General features: G+C 35.2%; 1 protein-coding gene across 9 annotated transcripts in view; it reads right to left on the bottom strand.

Annotated features, from left to right (window-relative positions):
* St7 (suppression of tumorigenicity 7) overlaps positions 1–13,246 on the bottom strand; it is a 259,768-nt gene that overhangs the window by 211,264 nt on the left and 35,258 nt on the right. For 2 of the 9 annotated variants that reach the window (XM_026410557.2, XM_026410559.2), the window contains exon 2: positions 7,038–7,072. The exons of 6 other annotated variants lie outside the window; for them this stretch is intronic. In XM_026410557.2, coding sequence (XP_026266342.1) covers positions 7,038–7,065 — 28 coding nt within the window. In that variant the 5' untranslated portion in view covers positions 7,066–7,072. Of the gene's footprint in view, positions 1–3,793; positions 3,850–7,037; positions 7,073–13,246 lie in introns of those variants that run through there. One more of the 9 variants, XM_026410556.2, reaches the window with a different exon arrangement.

The raw sequence follows: 13,246 nt of genomic DNA, 5'->3' as shown, positions 1-13,246 counted from the left end.
ATAATTTTGTCAGTCATCTAGTCATTGCTTCACTGCAACAGCAGAGCCCCTCATACACCCACTCTGTGAAGTCAAAAGCTGTTAATTCTCCTCAATGTCTCCTGTCACTGCTGCTAAAAAGGCCCATCTCATTTTTTCTCTTTACCTTGCCTTGTATATAAATCGGGAAGCTTTTCATGAGCTGATAAAGTTTATTTCTGGTAATTAAAGTGTGCAAATTGTTAAAAAAATTAACATCATGATTGTTCTAAAACAGTAATCTTAAAATACCTACAAATAACTATTTGAATTTCCACAAAGCTTACAAGTATGTGGAAGCACTGATTGCCATTATCAGATGTCACATGAAATGACATTTTATGGCTTTTACAATTTAGTACTATTGGCATGGATTTTTAAAGTCCTTATCTAATTATTCAAGTAGTATTATTTTTAGTGATTTTATTCTTTCATATTCATTCATTCTTGTTTAAGTCACAGATAGTTTAAGGAAATTCATATAATTAACAGCAAGAAAATAATGAAAAAAATCTGAGTTGGAAAGACAGATGGGGGCTGGGGATGTGGCTCAGTGGTAGACTGTTTACCTGGAAAGCATGAGGCCCTGGGTTCAATCCCCAGTCGGAAAAAAAAAAAAAAAAGAGGAAAGACAGATGGGTAGATAGATATAAAACCTACAATACAACCTACTTACAGTGAAGTGATTTACCATAGTTCAGAAATCCAATGGAATGGTTAAAAGCCAGGTTTTGAGTCAGACAGAGAAGATTCCAGTCTCACCTTAGACATTTATTATCTGAATGGTGTTAAGCAAGTTTTAAAATCTCTCTGAGCCTTAGTATACTCATAAGTTGACAAAGGGCCTCAATCAATGCCTGGAAAATAATAACTATAATATGTAGATACAATTTGTGTGCACCAGGAATTGTTCTAACTCATATATTAACTTATGTAACATTTACAATAGCCCCATAAAGTATATTCCCATTTTATAGATGAGAAAAGTAAGGAATAGAAAATCAGTAACTTAACTTGCCTATAGTCACATACTATAATTAACAGAGCCAGGATTCAACCCAAGTAGCCTAGCTCAAAGTCCTTGTGCTTAACCACTGTACAGCACTGCCTCTAGATGATCAATAAATGGAGTACATGATCAATAAATGGAAGCAAAAAAAGGAAAATCATTCAAAACTCTAGGTTCAATCTTCCCAGTAAAAACTGACCTATGGCTTGCCGAATATTTCAATTCAAGTCTATAAAAATTATCTTTATGCTACTTTCAATTCTAACCTATAGAAAAATTAGAAAGTCAGAATAAAAGAAACAATGTTTAAAGTCACTATAATAGCTTAAAATGAGAGTTGCATTAGCCACATAAGCAGAAATAAATACTCAGGGACAAAAAGTGATAACTATAAAAGGATCTATACTACTCACTGCACACCCAACAAATACCAAGTCCTTTTCTACTCAGTTCTCCAAATGTCACGGTAGATATTGCTAGCCTGGACACTATGAATACTTTGGGCAGGTTCATCTCACTAAAACTTCAAAGCTTGCTCAGAAGAGCCTTCAACCAGAACCCCCTGATCATCTCCTCAAGGATCTTTTCTATTTCCATGTCACCCTCAGCAAATGTGAATTGCTAATGTGCCTAGATGCCTCCTCCCAATTACATCATAGTCCTCCCAAACTGTATAACAATTTATCTAGTCAGAGGTTCTTCCCGAGTCACCAGTTCTGGCTTATGGACCAGGGGCCACTGTTGTAACTACAATTTACTGAGTCATCATAGGTTATAATAAGTGCACACTACACCCCCTGAACCCCAACCCAGATTCCTACTACAATTTCAATCTTCATGATCTAACAAGGAAGAGGTACCCTTATTGAATCAAGAGACCTGGGGTCTAACCAACACTGCTGTTCATTACCACTTTGGTCTGAGATAAGTCCTGTGTCTGTACCTTCACTGGTGAGATGAGGAGGCTAAACAGGATGATCCCTAAAATCCAATCTAATTCTAATGAGCTAGAGTTCTACTTCGAACCCATTATAGCTGGATGAGAAAACTCAAGTAACTCCATTCCTACTTATCTAGTCTGTACTGTCCCTTCTATATTGTCAGAGCTTTTGAAACAGTCCGTCTCACAGGTGGGATATCACAATACTAGATGTATTGTGCTACTCCAGGGCATTTATGTTGAATGCTGAAGTTCACAGGAAATCTCTTCTTGTTCACAGACACAATGTTCCTTTCTAGACAGGTCCCAGGTAACTAAGCATGAGAATGAGTAGAAAAATACACACTCATAAAACACAACTAAAAATAGCTGTTGGAGGCCTTGCCTGCTGGAGGGTTCATGGCCTTGTGGATCACAGCTCTTAGGACCATGCAGCGTTGATGCCAGTAATAAAGTTTGGGATGGAGACCCTCCTTGCAGGACTTGAGACAGCCAGACAGGGAGTGCCCACCATTCTGTAGTGACAGCTCCAGGGCAGAGATACAGCTCTCCTCCATTTGCCCTGCATGGCTTTCCTACCCGAAATAGGTTCTGCCACTTGGGTCCATGGCTCTTGACCCAACCCAGAGGAGGAGAACAACTCCCCTCTCACTCTTCCATCTTAGCTCTGAAAATTGTAAATTTACCATAATAACTTACATTCCCAGTCCATACAATAACTCACTTTGCTATTCAAGGTTTAAAAACCCCAGGGCTAACTTACAAAAGCTCACCCTGTTTTTTTCACATTTAAGAAATAATACGGGGTTTCCTCTCCAGTCTTGATTCTCACTTTCATGAGCACGTTAGAGCTAAGCCAAATGCCTTAAGGGTATGCCTTACCCCACTTCCCTTTACCGCTGAAATTAGAACAAACTTTATCTAAGACATCTCATCTTGCCTTTCTCCCAGGCTTCTTACCACCCACTCCAGCTTGATCTGCCTCAGCATTTCCTTTCCACACTCTGTCATTCTTCATTGACCTTGCTTACTGCACCAGAGGCTATCCCAACCTGTGAGAAGACACCACTGTAAAAAGGATTTTCTGAAAGAAGAAAATTCCTACAGAGTTAACCCAACTCCTCCCATTAGTGAGCTCTACTGCCCATTACTCAAAAATTTTAGTTAAGACAGTTGAACATCCAGCACCAACCAGATAACAAAACAGATCTATGATATGAGGAGGTAATTCAACTGCTCACCTCAATGCTATGACCCAGACCAGTGCTATCTGATCTCTATGCAAAGAACCAAGTCACAGACTCATCCTCAGCACACCAATTTACACTGTAATATTGTGTGCATGTATGAATATGTAATAACAAATCCCACTATTACATATAATAATGATTCACACACAAAAAAAAAATCATCCCCAATGGGCACAAAATCACTGTTATAAGCAAAGGCACATTGGGGCTGGGGATGTGGCTCAAGCGGTAGCGCGCTCGCCTGGCACGCGTGCGGCCCGGGTTCGATCCTCAGCACCACATACCAACAAAGATGTTGTGTCCGCCGAGAACTAAAAAATAAATATTAAAAATTCTCTCTCTCTCTCTCTCTCTCTCTCTCTCTCTCTCTCTCTCTCTCTCCTCTCTCACTCTCTAAAAAAAAAAAAAAAAAAAAAAAAAAATAAGCAAAGGCACAAGTATAACCTGATAAAAGATCTGCTTTACCAAACACCAAATCTTCAGACAAGAACTCTTCTGGATGAACAACATCTATTTGTTATGATTTTAAAACATGGTGGAAGAATCCAAGGCTGTCAGTGGCCACAAAGCACAAACCTTTATTATAAAGTAGCAGGGCAGGCCTCTCTTCCTTCATGGGCCTCAAGGGAACTGACACAAAGTAACCACAGCTGGAAGGAGTGGGAAGCAACTTTCATAAGAGGTAAAGTAAAATATTCCAACCATTAATATTTTTACTGTATCAAAGATGATTATAAAAAGACATTATTTTAAGTATTTAAAGTTAACCATTAAAAAACAACACACTATCTTAATGTAAAATTAGGAATTGTGAGAAACATGACTAAAGTTACTAAAATGTCTTATAAAAATATAAAAGATTAATATATTTTCTTCCTACAAATAGGAATGCAACAATAAATATGTTTACTCAGCCTATTCTCTGACAGTAAAAGTCATATACATTTGAATCAATACTCTAGTGTGAATATCAGAGTCCAAATCCAGGTTTCTATAACCAACAGGGAGGTATGCAAGCCAGACAGATCCCTCTGTATAAAAGCTTCTTGAGGCAAACCAAAGACCTTTCTGTATGCTCTTTGATCTGTTCGCCTGGTTGGCAAAAAGAACCACTGGAAAATAAGCAAAGGAAGTCATGAAAAATAATCATGAATGGACTACTGTGGGTGTCCCAGAGACAAAAACAGTGGAGAAATTCTTCAAGAAACATGGTAGCATCCAGCTAGAGTTCTAGGTAAGCAAAGAAGGTCACAGATTTTCACGATACTCCAAAACGTAAATTATTCTTGCTATTTTACAGGAATTGGAAAACTCTTTCTTCAAAGGGCCGAACTGTAAATATTTTATATTTTGTGGTGCCATCCAGTTTCTATCACAACTATCCAACTCTGCTATTTTAATCCAAAAGTAGCCATAAGCAATATATATGTGAATAAATATAGCAATGTTCTAATAAAACTTTATAGTCTCCAAAACTGAATTTCTTATCATTTTCACATATCACAAAATATTATTCTTCTTTTGAATTTTCCTAACCATTTAAAACTATTTAGAAAACATTCCCAGCTTACAAGCCATACAAAAATGGGCAGCCCATGAATATAGTTTGCAAACCTCTGTTCTATCATTGTTACTGTAGTTGATTTGAACTTTCTCTGAAAGAGTACTAATCTTCAATTAGATCTCTGCCATTGACTAGACTAACAAACTTAATGGATTCCATTAACTGATGGACCAGGACTGGTAACTCAAGAAAACTTACATTCCAAGTCCTTTCATTTCTTGTGATACAGTGAGAACACCTGGTCCTGACAGCCCACACTAACTTGTTCCTTCCCTATCTCACATTTACAGTATGAAACACAAGCAATAGTGAGTTTGGTATGGAAAAAAAAAAAAACTGTTTCTGTTCACTTGAGAAGTAAGAAATTAAATATCGGGCTGGAGATATAGCTCAGTTGGTAGAATGCTTGCCTCATATGCACAAAGTCCTAGGTTTAATCCCCAGCACCACAAAAATAGAAAGAAATTAAAGATTACATCCTAAGTGCACAGTTAACTACTTGGTAGGTGTTTCAGGACAGAACCTCATTTATGAAATTATAAAGTTTAGATTATTTCTGAGGTATAGTCCTAAAATACAACAATTTGGTAATGAGCTACACTGATCTTGATATCAGACCCAGCTCATTGGAGGGTTTCAGCATATTTCTACCAAAGTTCACGTGGATGACATTTTCACTTCTCATTATACTTCAGATAAGAGGCAGATAATTTCCTCTTTGTTCTTCCATCTTTAACCTTTTGAAAGGCCATTGAAAATCTCTTTCTGACCAGGACAACTACTATTTTCTTAGAAATAACCCAGCCTTAACATGGTAAAGTATAGGGCTGGGGATGTGGCTCAAGCAGTAGCGCGCTCGCCTGGCATGCGGTGCGGCCCAGGTTCGATCCTCAGCACCACATACCAACAAAGATGTTGTGTCCGCCGAGAACTAAAAAATAAATAATAAAAATTCTCTCTCTCTCTCTCTTTCTCTCTCTCTCTCACACACACACTCTCTCTTTAAAAAAAAATGGTAAAGTATAATGCTTGGTGAATGTTTTTAGAAACAGATATTTGTGCCTGCCAAATGGCAGCAGCTTCCCTACAACAAAAACAAAAAGTCAAGTCTTTCGCTTTCAACAAAATTTGTCTTCAAAACTGCTTCATTTTTCCACAATAATCACACTCTTGACCTATATAAACCACATTGCATATGTCTGATTCTAGAATCAAACAGTCCTGGACTTTGTCCCTGGCGCTGTTCCATATCAATTGAAAATTATTCTCCTTTCAGCCTCAGTTTCTCCATCTGTAGAACAGGGATGCTATATTTGGTATAGGTTGAGCATCCATAATCTAAAAATTTGAAATCTGCAATGCTTGAAAATTCAAAGCATTTTTAGAGTACAAATGACACTCTGGAATGGAAAATTTTACACCTGGACTCATGAAAGTCAAAATGCAGGTGTACTAAAAATATTGTATAAGTTTATCTTCAAGCTATGTGAATGAGGTATATATGAAATATCAACAATTTTTGTGTCTATATTTCTCCATCCCCAAGATATGCCATTATAAATATGCAATATTCCAAAATCTGAAAATTAAAACACTTGGTCACAAGCATTTCAGATAAGGGATGGTCAACTTGTAGAAATATTTTATATTTATAAAAAAGGTATATAACTATTGATGTGTGAAGACATCTGCAGCATATTATTGGGTAGAAAAAATAATTTATAAATAGAAATAATATGACTATATTATAGAGTTTTTTAAAGAGCAGATAATAAAAAAATAGAGAGAAATTTTGTATATGTTATGACATGTACGAACCTCGAGGACATTATGGCTGTTTTGAGATAAACCATTATGAGATAAGTCAGTCACACAAAGATATGACCCCATTTATATGAGGTACCCAATATAGACAAATTCATAGACACAAAAAATAGAATGTCAGTTGCCAGAGGCTGGGGAAAGAGAAAAATGAGAAATTGTTGTTTAGTTGACATAGAACTTCGGTTTTATAAAATAAGAGTCCTGAAGATTGGCTGCACAGCAATGTGAAGATACTTAAAACTAATGAACTGTGCTCTTACAAATGGTTAAGAGGACCAGGTTTGGTGGCACACACCCAAAATATCAGCTACTCAAGAAGCTGAGGCAGAAGGATCACAAGTTCAAGGCCTGCCTGGGCAACTCAGTGAAACCCTGTCTCAAAGTAAAAAATAAAAAGGGGGTAGGGATGTAGCTTAGTGGCAGAGTGCTTACCTAGCATAGATGAAGCTCCAGGCTCCATCGCAGCACTGAAAAAAAAAAATGGTTAACAGGATAAATCTTAGGTATATTTGACCACAATTAAGCTTCTACACAGCAAAAGAAACAAGAGCTTAAAGCATAAGCCTACAGACTGGGAGAAAATCTTTGTCACCTGCTCCTCTGGTAGGGCATTAATATCCAGAACAAATAAAGAATTACAAAACTGGACACCAAAAAAAACCCAAACAGCCCAATTAATAAATAGGCACAAATAATTAACAGACACTTCTCAAAAGAAGAAATATAACTGGCCAACAAATATATGAAAAAAAATGTTCAACATCTCTAGCAATGAGGGAAATGCAAATCAAAACTACACTGACATTTCATCTCACTCAAGTCAGAATGATAATTATAAGAACACAAGTAACAATAAATGCTAGTGAGGATGTGAGGAAAAGATAAACTCAATAAGTTGTTGGTGGGAATGCAAATTAGTGTAACCACTCTGAAAAGCAGTATGGAGATTTCTCAAAAAACTAGGAATGGAACCATATGATTCAGCTATCCCACTGCTTGGTATATATATCCAAAAGATCTAAAATCAGCATACTGTAGTGATATATGAATATCAATATTTATAGCAGTGAAATTCACAATAGCTAAGTTGTGGAATGGATAAAGAAAATATGGTGTATATACACAATGGAATATTACTCAGCTATAATGAATGAAATTATGACATTTTTCTGGTAAATGTATGGAACTGGAGACTATCATGCCAAGTGGAATAAGCCAATCCCAAAAAGTCAAAGGTCAATTTCTTTTTTTTCCTCCTGATCTGTGGAAGCTAGACCAAAATAAAGAGGGGGGGGGGAACATGGGGGTGGGGGTGGAGGCAGATTCCATCAAAATAGAAAAAAGACCAGTGGACTAGATGAAGAAGAATAAAGGGAAATAAATAAAAAGAAATAAAGGGAAAGGAGAAGGGATAGGATAAGGGAAGAACAGAGGAATGAATCTGACCTAACTTTCCTACATACATACATGAATGTACCACAGTGAGTCTATCATGTAAATCCACAAGACACTAACCAAAAAAAAATCTAACAGTAAATAACAGGAAGATCAGAAGAGTAGAGGAAAGACAACAGGGAGAGGGAGGAGGGAAGGGAAAGAGGAAATACCAGGGACTGAATTCAAGTAAATTATATTTCATACTTTTTAAAATTATGTAAAAATAAATTCTAGGGGGCTGGAGATATAGCTCAGTTGGTAGAGTGCTTGCCTCGCTATACACAAGGCCCTGGGTTCAATACCCCCCAGCACCACAAAAAAATAAAATAAAAAATAAATCCTAATGTTATGTATGACTAAAAAGAAACAATAAAAATCAAAATAAAAAAGAAATTTTAAAAATAAATGATTTTTTAAAAATGTAAACTATACAGTCAATATTTCTTACAGTAGAATTGCTGATGGTTTTCACTTTGGACTTTATGTTAATTTCTTCATTATTACAAAAGCAACCAAGCTCACTATGAAAAGCACTCTGCCCACCTTAAAGAGGAAAAAAAGCAGTATCATTTTAAGCCTAAAAACTGTGAAATCTAGTAGCTAAAGAACGAATTAGTCTCAAAATACATTAAGACTACTATAACCAGAAACTATATATTTAGAATCAGAATAACTAGCTAAAAGAATTATAAAGGATAAAGGCTTAGCAAAGATTAGGTATATTTTTGTTCTTAAATTTGTTAAAATGTTAATTTTAAATGGCAGTTATGCAAAGTTTATGCAAATTTAAGTTGTGAATAAAAACATTATATAGCATAAATAATTAAAATTTTATATTTACTCTTATGCCTAGTGATGCTTATTGAATGAATAAATGAACAAGCTTGAGTAGAAAGCAACTTAAATATCAGAAAACACAGGAATCATTCAGAATAGATGACTATGTTATTCAGCTACCCACTGATAACAGTGCCTTAAAATACAAGGATGATGAGTAGGATTTGAAAAAGTTAATGACTGAAATTTTAAAAGTAAAGATGTAAGTAAGAGGGTGACATACTCACAATAGCTGTCCTCCTTCAAAAGCTTTATTATTTCCAAAAACATGGATACTTCTTTAAAAAGGTACACTGGCTCTACTTATAAATGGACCATGAAAAAGGCGAGATGGGGAAAGTACTAGGATTAAAGCAAGATCCCTTTTTGGATCCTTGTTTAGGCAACTCTTGTGCCTCGGCTTTCTGACATAAGAAAGAGGCTGCCCTGAAGTTTACATAGAGATAATGAAAAAAGTACCCTGTAAATGGAAAAATGTCAGGAGTTGGTATTGCTTATTATTATTAATTAAGCTACAATTATTGACTTTCTTAAATAATAAAACATCTTGGGCTAGGGATATAGCTCAGTTGATAGAGTGTTTGTCTCATATACACAAAGCCCTGGATTCAATCCTCAGCACCACAAAAATAATAGTAATAATAATAATAGTAATAATAATAATAATGAAACATTTCTATGTATAATCAATGTATTTATGTCAAACAAACAAAATACATAAGCTTTTTGAATATTAAAATGCCTGATTAAAGTCAGAGGATCTCCTTCAGGGGAACCATTCTTTCAAAAGTAACTCCATCTTCTCATTCTATTCTGATTCTTTTCCCAGGACATCCCTGCCCCCTCTTTCTACTTAGCAGAGACACGTCCTACATACTTTTCATGAGCATAATTTATTTTTGTATTGATGTCTGGGAATTCAGAAGCACACTGGATCTTAAAACAGTCCTCCATGTTAGTCACTGTTTCCATAGCCCATGAGCACTTAGGAGGAAGCGTAATGTGCAAAGAAGGAACTGAATCTCATGGGACCTCTCAGTAATGTCCGTTAACATTTCATAAAAAAATTTGACACATAGCTTTATAAAAACTGAAAATGTTTTTATATTAACAGTAACAACCAATGTGAACACAGAGAGGAAAACAAGTCATTTATTACTCACTTTAGACAGGAGATAACTGAAAGGGAAGTTGGTTGAAACTGGGGCAATCAATGACTTGTAGATTTTACTACTTTATCCAGTGTTAAAATAATATTGGATTTTATGTTCATGTAATATTACTTCCTAACATCTAAAACTTGTTCTCATAATAAGTTGTAAGTAAATGATGATACATGAGATGGAAGTGTTTCAAATTATTTTAACAGCATTACAATGTATTAACAAACACATCCCACTTCGGTAAAATTATATCCAACATCATTTCCTTAAGAATGTAAAAGATGAGCCAGGCACAGTGATGCAAGACTGTAATCCCAGGGATTGGGAGGCTGAGAAAGGAGAATTGCAAGTTCAAGGCCAGCCTCAGTAACTTAACAAGATTCTCAGCAACTTAGTAAGACCCTGTCTCAAAAAAAGGAAGACACTAGGAATGTGTGTATTTTTTCTTTTAAAAGCATACATTAAGAGAGATGATATCATAATGAACAAAACACAAAGGGCAGTGAACTTCCAGGCATTATATAGCAGCAACATATTTAGATATAGCCATGTTTCAAAAATAGCTGAGGAAAGGAAAACATAAAACATGACAATTTCCCACACACTACCTAAAGCACTCCTAACTCCACTTGAATCGTCCTTATAGCAGTACAGATTAAAGGGTTGGGGTTGGAGCTCAGTGGTAGAGACCCACCTAGCATGCATGAGGCACTGGGTTTGATCCTCAGCACCACATAAAAATAAAATAAAGGATTGTGTCCATGTACAAGTAAAACATAAATATTTTTTAAAAAGAAAGAAATAAATACAAATTAAAGTGCTATAAAGGTTTCATTCTACCCAATATATTCCAGGAGAGGTAAGTTATCTTTTAATCATTTCTGCAACTTACACATTTTTGGCTTATGTACTTTTTTTTGGGGGGGGGGGTTACCAGGGATTGAACTCAGGGGCATTTAACCACTCAGCTACATTGTCAGCCCTTTCTGTTATTATTTTTTACTTTGAGACAAGGTCTTGCTAAGTTGCTGAGGCTGACCTTGAATTTGCAAGCTTTCTGCCTCAGATTCTGGAGTTGCTGGGATTACAAGCACGCACCACTATGCCCAATGCATACTAATTTTAAATTATACTAATACCACTTATCTCTAAAGCATTGCAAGCTAAAAATAAGGGTTTATAGATATTTTTAAACATCAGATATAAAGTTTAAGTACATTAAATGTTAAATATAAAAATAAGCATAAAAAGAAAAAAACATGTTTTATTTCTATAATCAAAAGTCTATTTTCAGGGAGAAGGGAGCATGGGAGGAATAGACAAACTCTAGATAGGGCAGAGGGGCAGGAGGAGAAGGGAGGGGACATGGGGTTATAAATGATGGTGGAATGTGATGAACATTATTATCCAAAGTACATATATGAAGACATGAATTGGTGTAAATATACTTTGTATACAACCAGAGGTATGAAAAATCTTGCTCTATATATGTAATAAGAATTGTAATGCATTCTGCTGTCAAATAAATATATTTTTTAAAAAAGTCTATTTTCAGACATTCATCACTAGAATCTATGCCTATACATTTATACCATAGTACTGAAATGAACTACCAAAAGAAATGCCTCCATCTGCAGACACTGACTGCAAATTCAAAAGTTCAAAAATTCAAAAAATGCCTACCTTTCAAGATTTAAAAAAAAATATGTCTACACACTATTTAATTGTTTTCAACATAGACAACATATCTCTAAATATTTAGGAGCTTAAACAAGCTGAATATTTCATCCTTTCTTCCAGAGTCTTGCCCATGATGAAACACTAAAATTCTGAGCCAATCAGTTAATACAAAAGTAAGGTCAAAAACATCTTGAGCTTCCTCCCTAAACCTCTGATTATCATTGCCTAGGAAATCACTCTCAAGTATTGGGGGTTTTCCTCCATAAATTAACAATGTTTCAATATACACAAGACATTTTACATTAGGATCAAGTTATTCTGTCAAAAATATATTACCTATACTACTCAGTATTCATATGAATGTAAAGAAACTTAAGAAAAAAAAATGAACCCAAATAGGATTGATAGTAGGATACCATAAGTCAGTCTCTTCAATTTGAAAAGTAGACAACTGACAAAAGCAGCAGTATCATTTTGAGAGATCATGACCTCAGAGTTGTAGAGGCAATTAAAAATGAAAGAGAGATATCTAAACAGATTATCGTCACCCTGCAAATACACCCTCCATGTAATGTTGTCAGATTAGCAACAATTGCAGCCTACAGACAACCCATTCAAACTCCTTCCTCAGAAACTTTTTGAAGCCCACACAAAGGGGAAAAAAGGCATATTCTAAAATAACTAATTCAATAGATGCATCTGATTATTATAAACAACAGAACAGATTTTATGTCATTATAGATTTGCACAATTTTTTTCATTCAATGGTTCACAGTGATAGGATTCTGCCTTTAAAACACACATACACACACACACAGCCACTACTATAACCCTCAGAAAACTAACAGATTCTATATATTTGATTAATTTAAAATAGATTATACTGAAAACCTCCCATGCTATTACCTTAGGTTAATTAATGAAACTTATAAACATAAACAAATACTGCATTAAAACAATACTGAATCAGAACTCTGAAATTCCAAAATAAAACTAAATAAATAAATAAAATAAAGGCATTGTGTTCATTTAAAAAATATATATTTTAATTGATCTCCAGCTAAAATTACTCAGTCAAGTGTTTCTGACTACTTTTATTATGTTTTGTCCTTGGGTATAATAGATATATCTAATTGTATTTAAATATGTCCTCTTAGAACAAAATAAGCATCTTGCAGTTACTATGATATTGATGGAAAAATAAGTAAAATGGAGCAAAATGGTCATCTTTCCCTTTTTAAATATACCTCCTGAAATAATTTATGCAATAACAATCTAGCAGCCATAATTACGACAAAAATATCTTTAAAAGGAAGTAACACAAGACTATTAAAAATGGTTTCTGGTCAAATGAGTTACAAAAGGTATACTATCTTCCAAGTTTGGCCCAGGGACAATCTTGAAGGCTTGTAAAGTCTGTTAACAGTCCATGTGGATCTCTTTGGAAAGTATCATTATCTGATCCCTGCAAATTTATCACCTAAGGACTGTCCTTTTAATAACTCACAGGAACATAAAGCCTCT

Source organism: Urocitellus parryii, chromosome 3 (assembly GCF_045843805.1).
Source record: "Urocitellus parryii isolate mUroPar1 chromosome 3, mUroPar1.hap1, whole genome shotgun sequence".
In the NCBI taxonomy this organism is placed as follows: Eukaryota; Metazoa; Chordata; class Mammalia; order Rodentia; family Sciuridae; genus Urocitellus; species Urocitellus parryii.
This window is presented reverse-complemented; position numbering and strand designations above follow the sequence as displayed.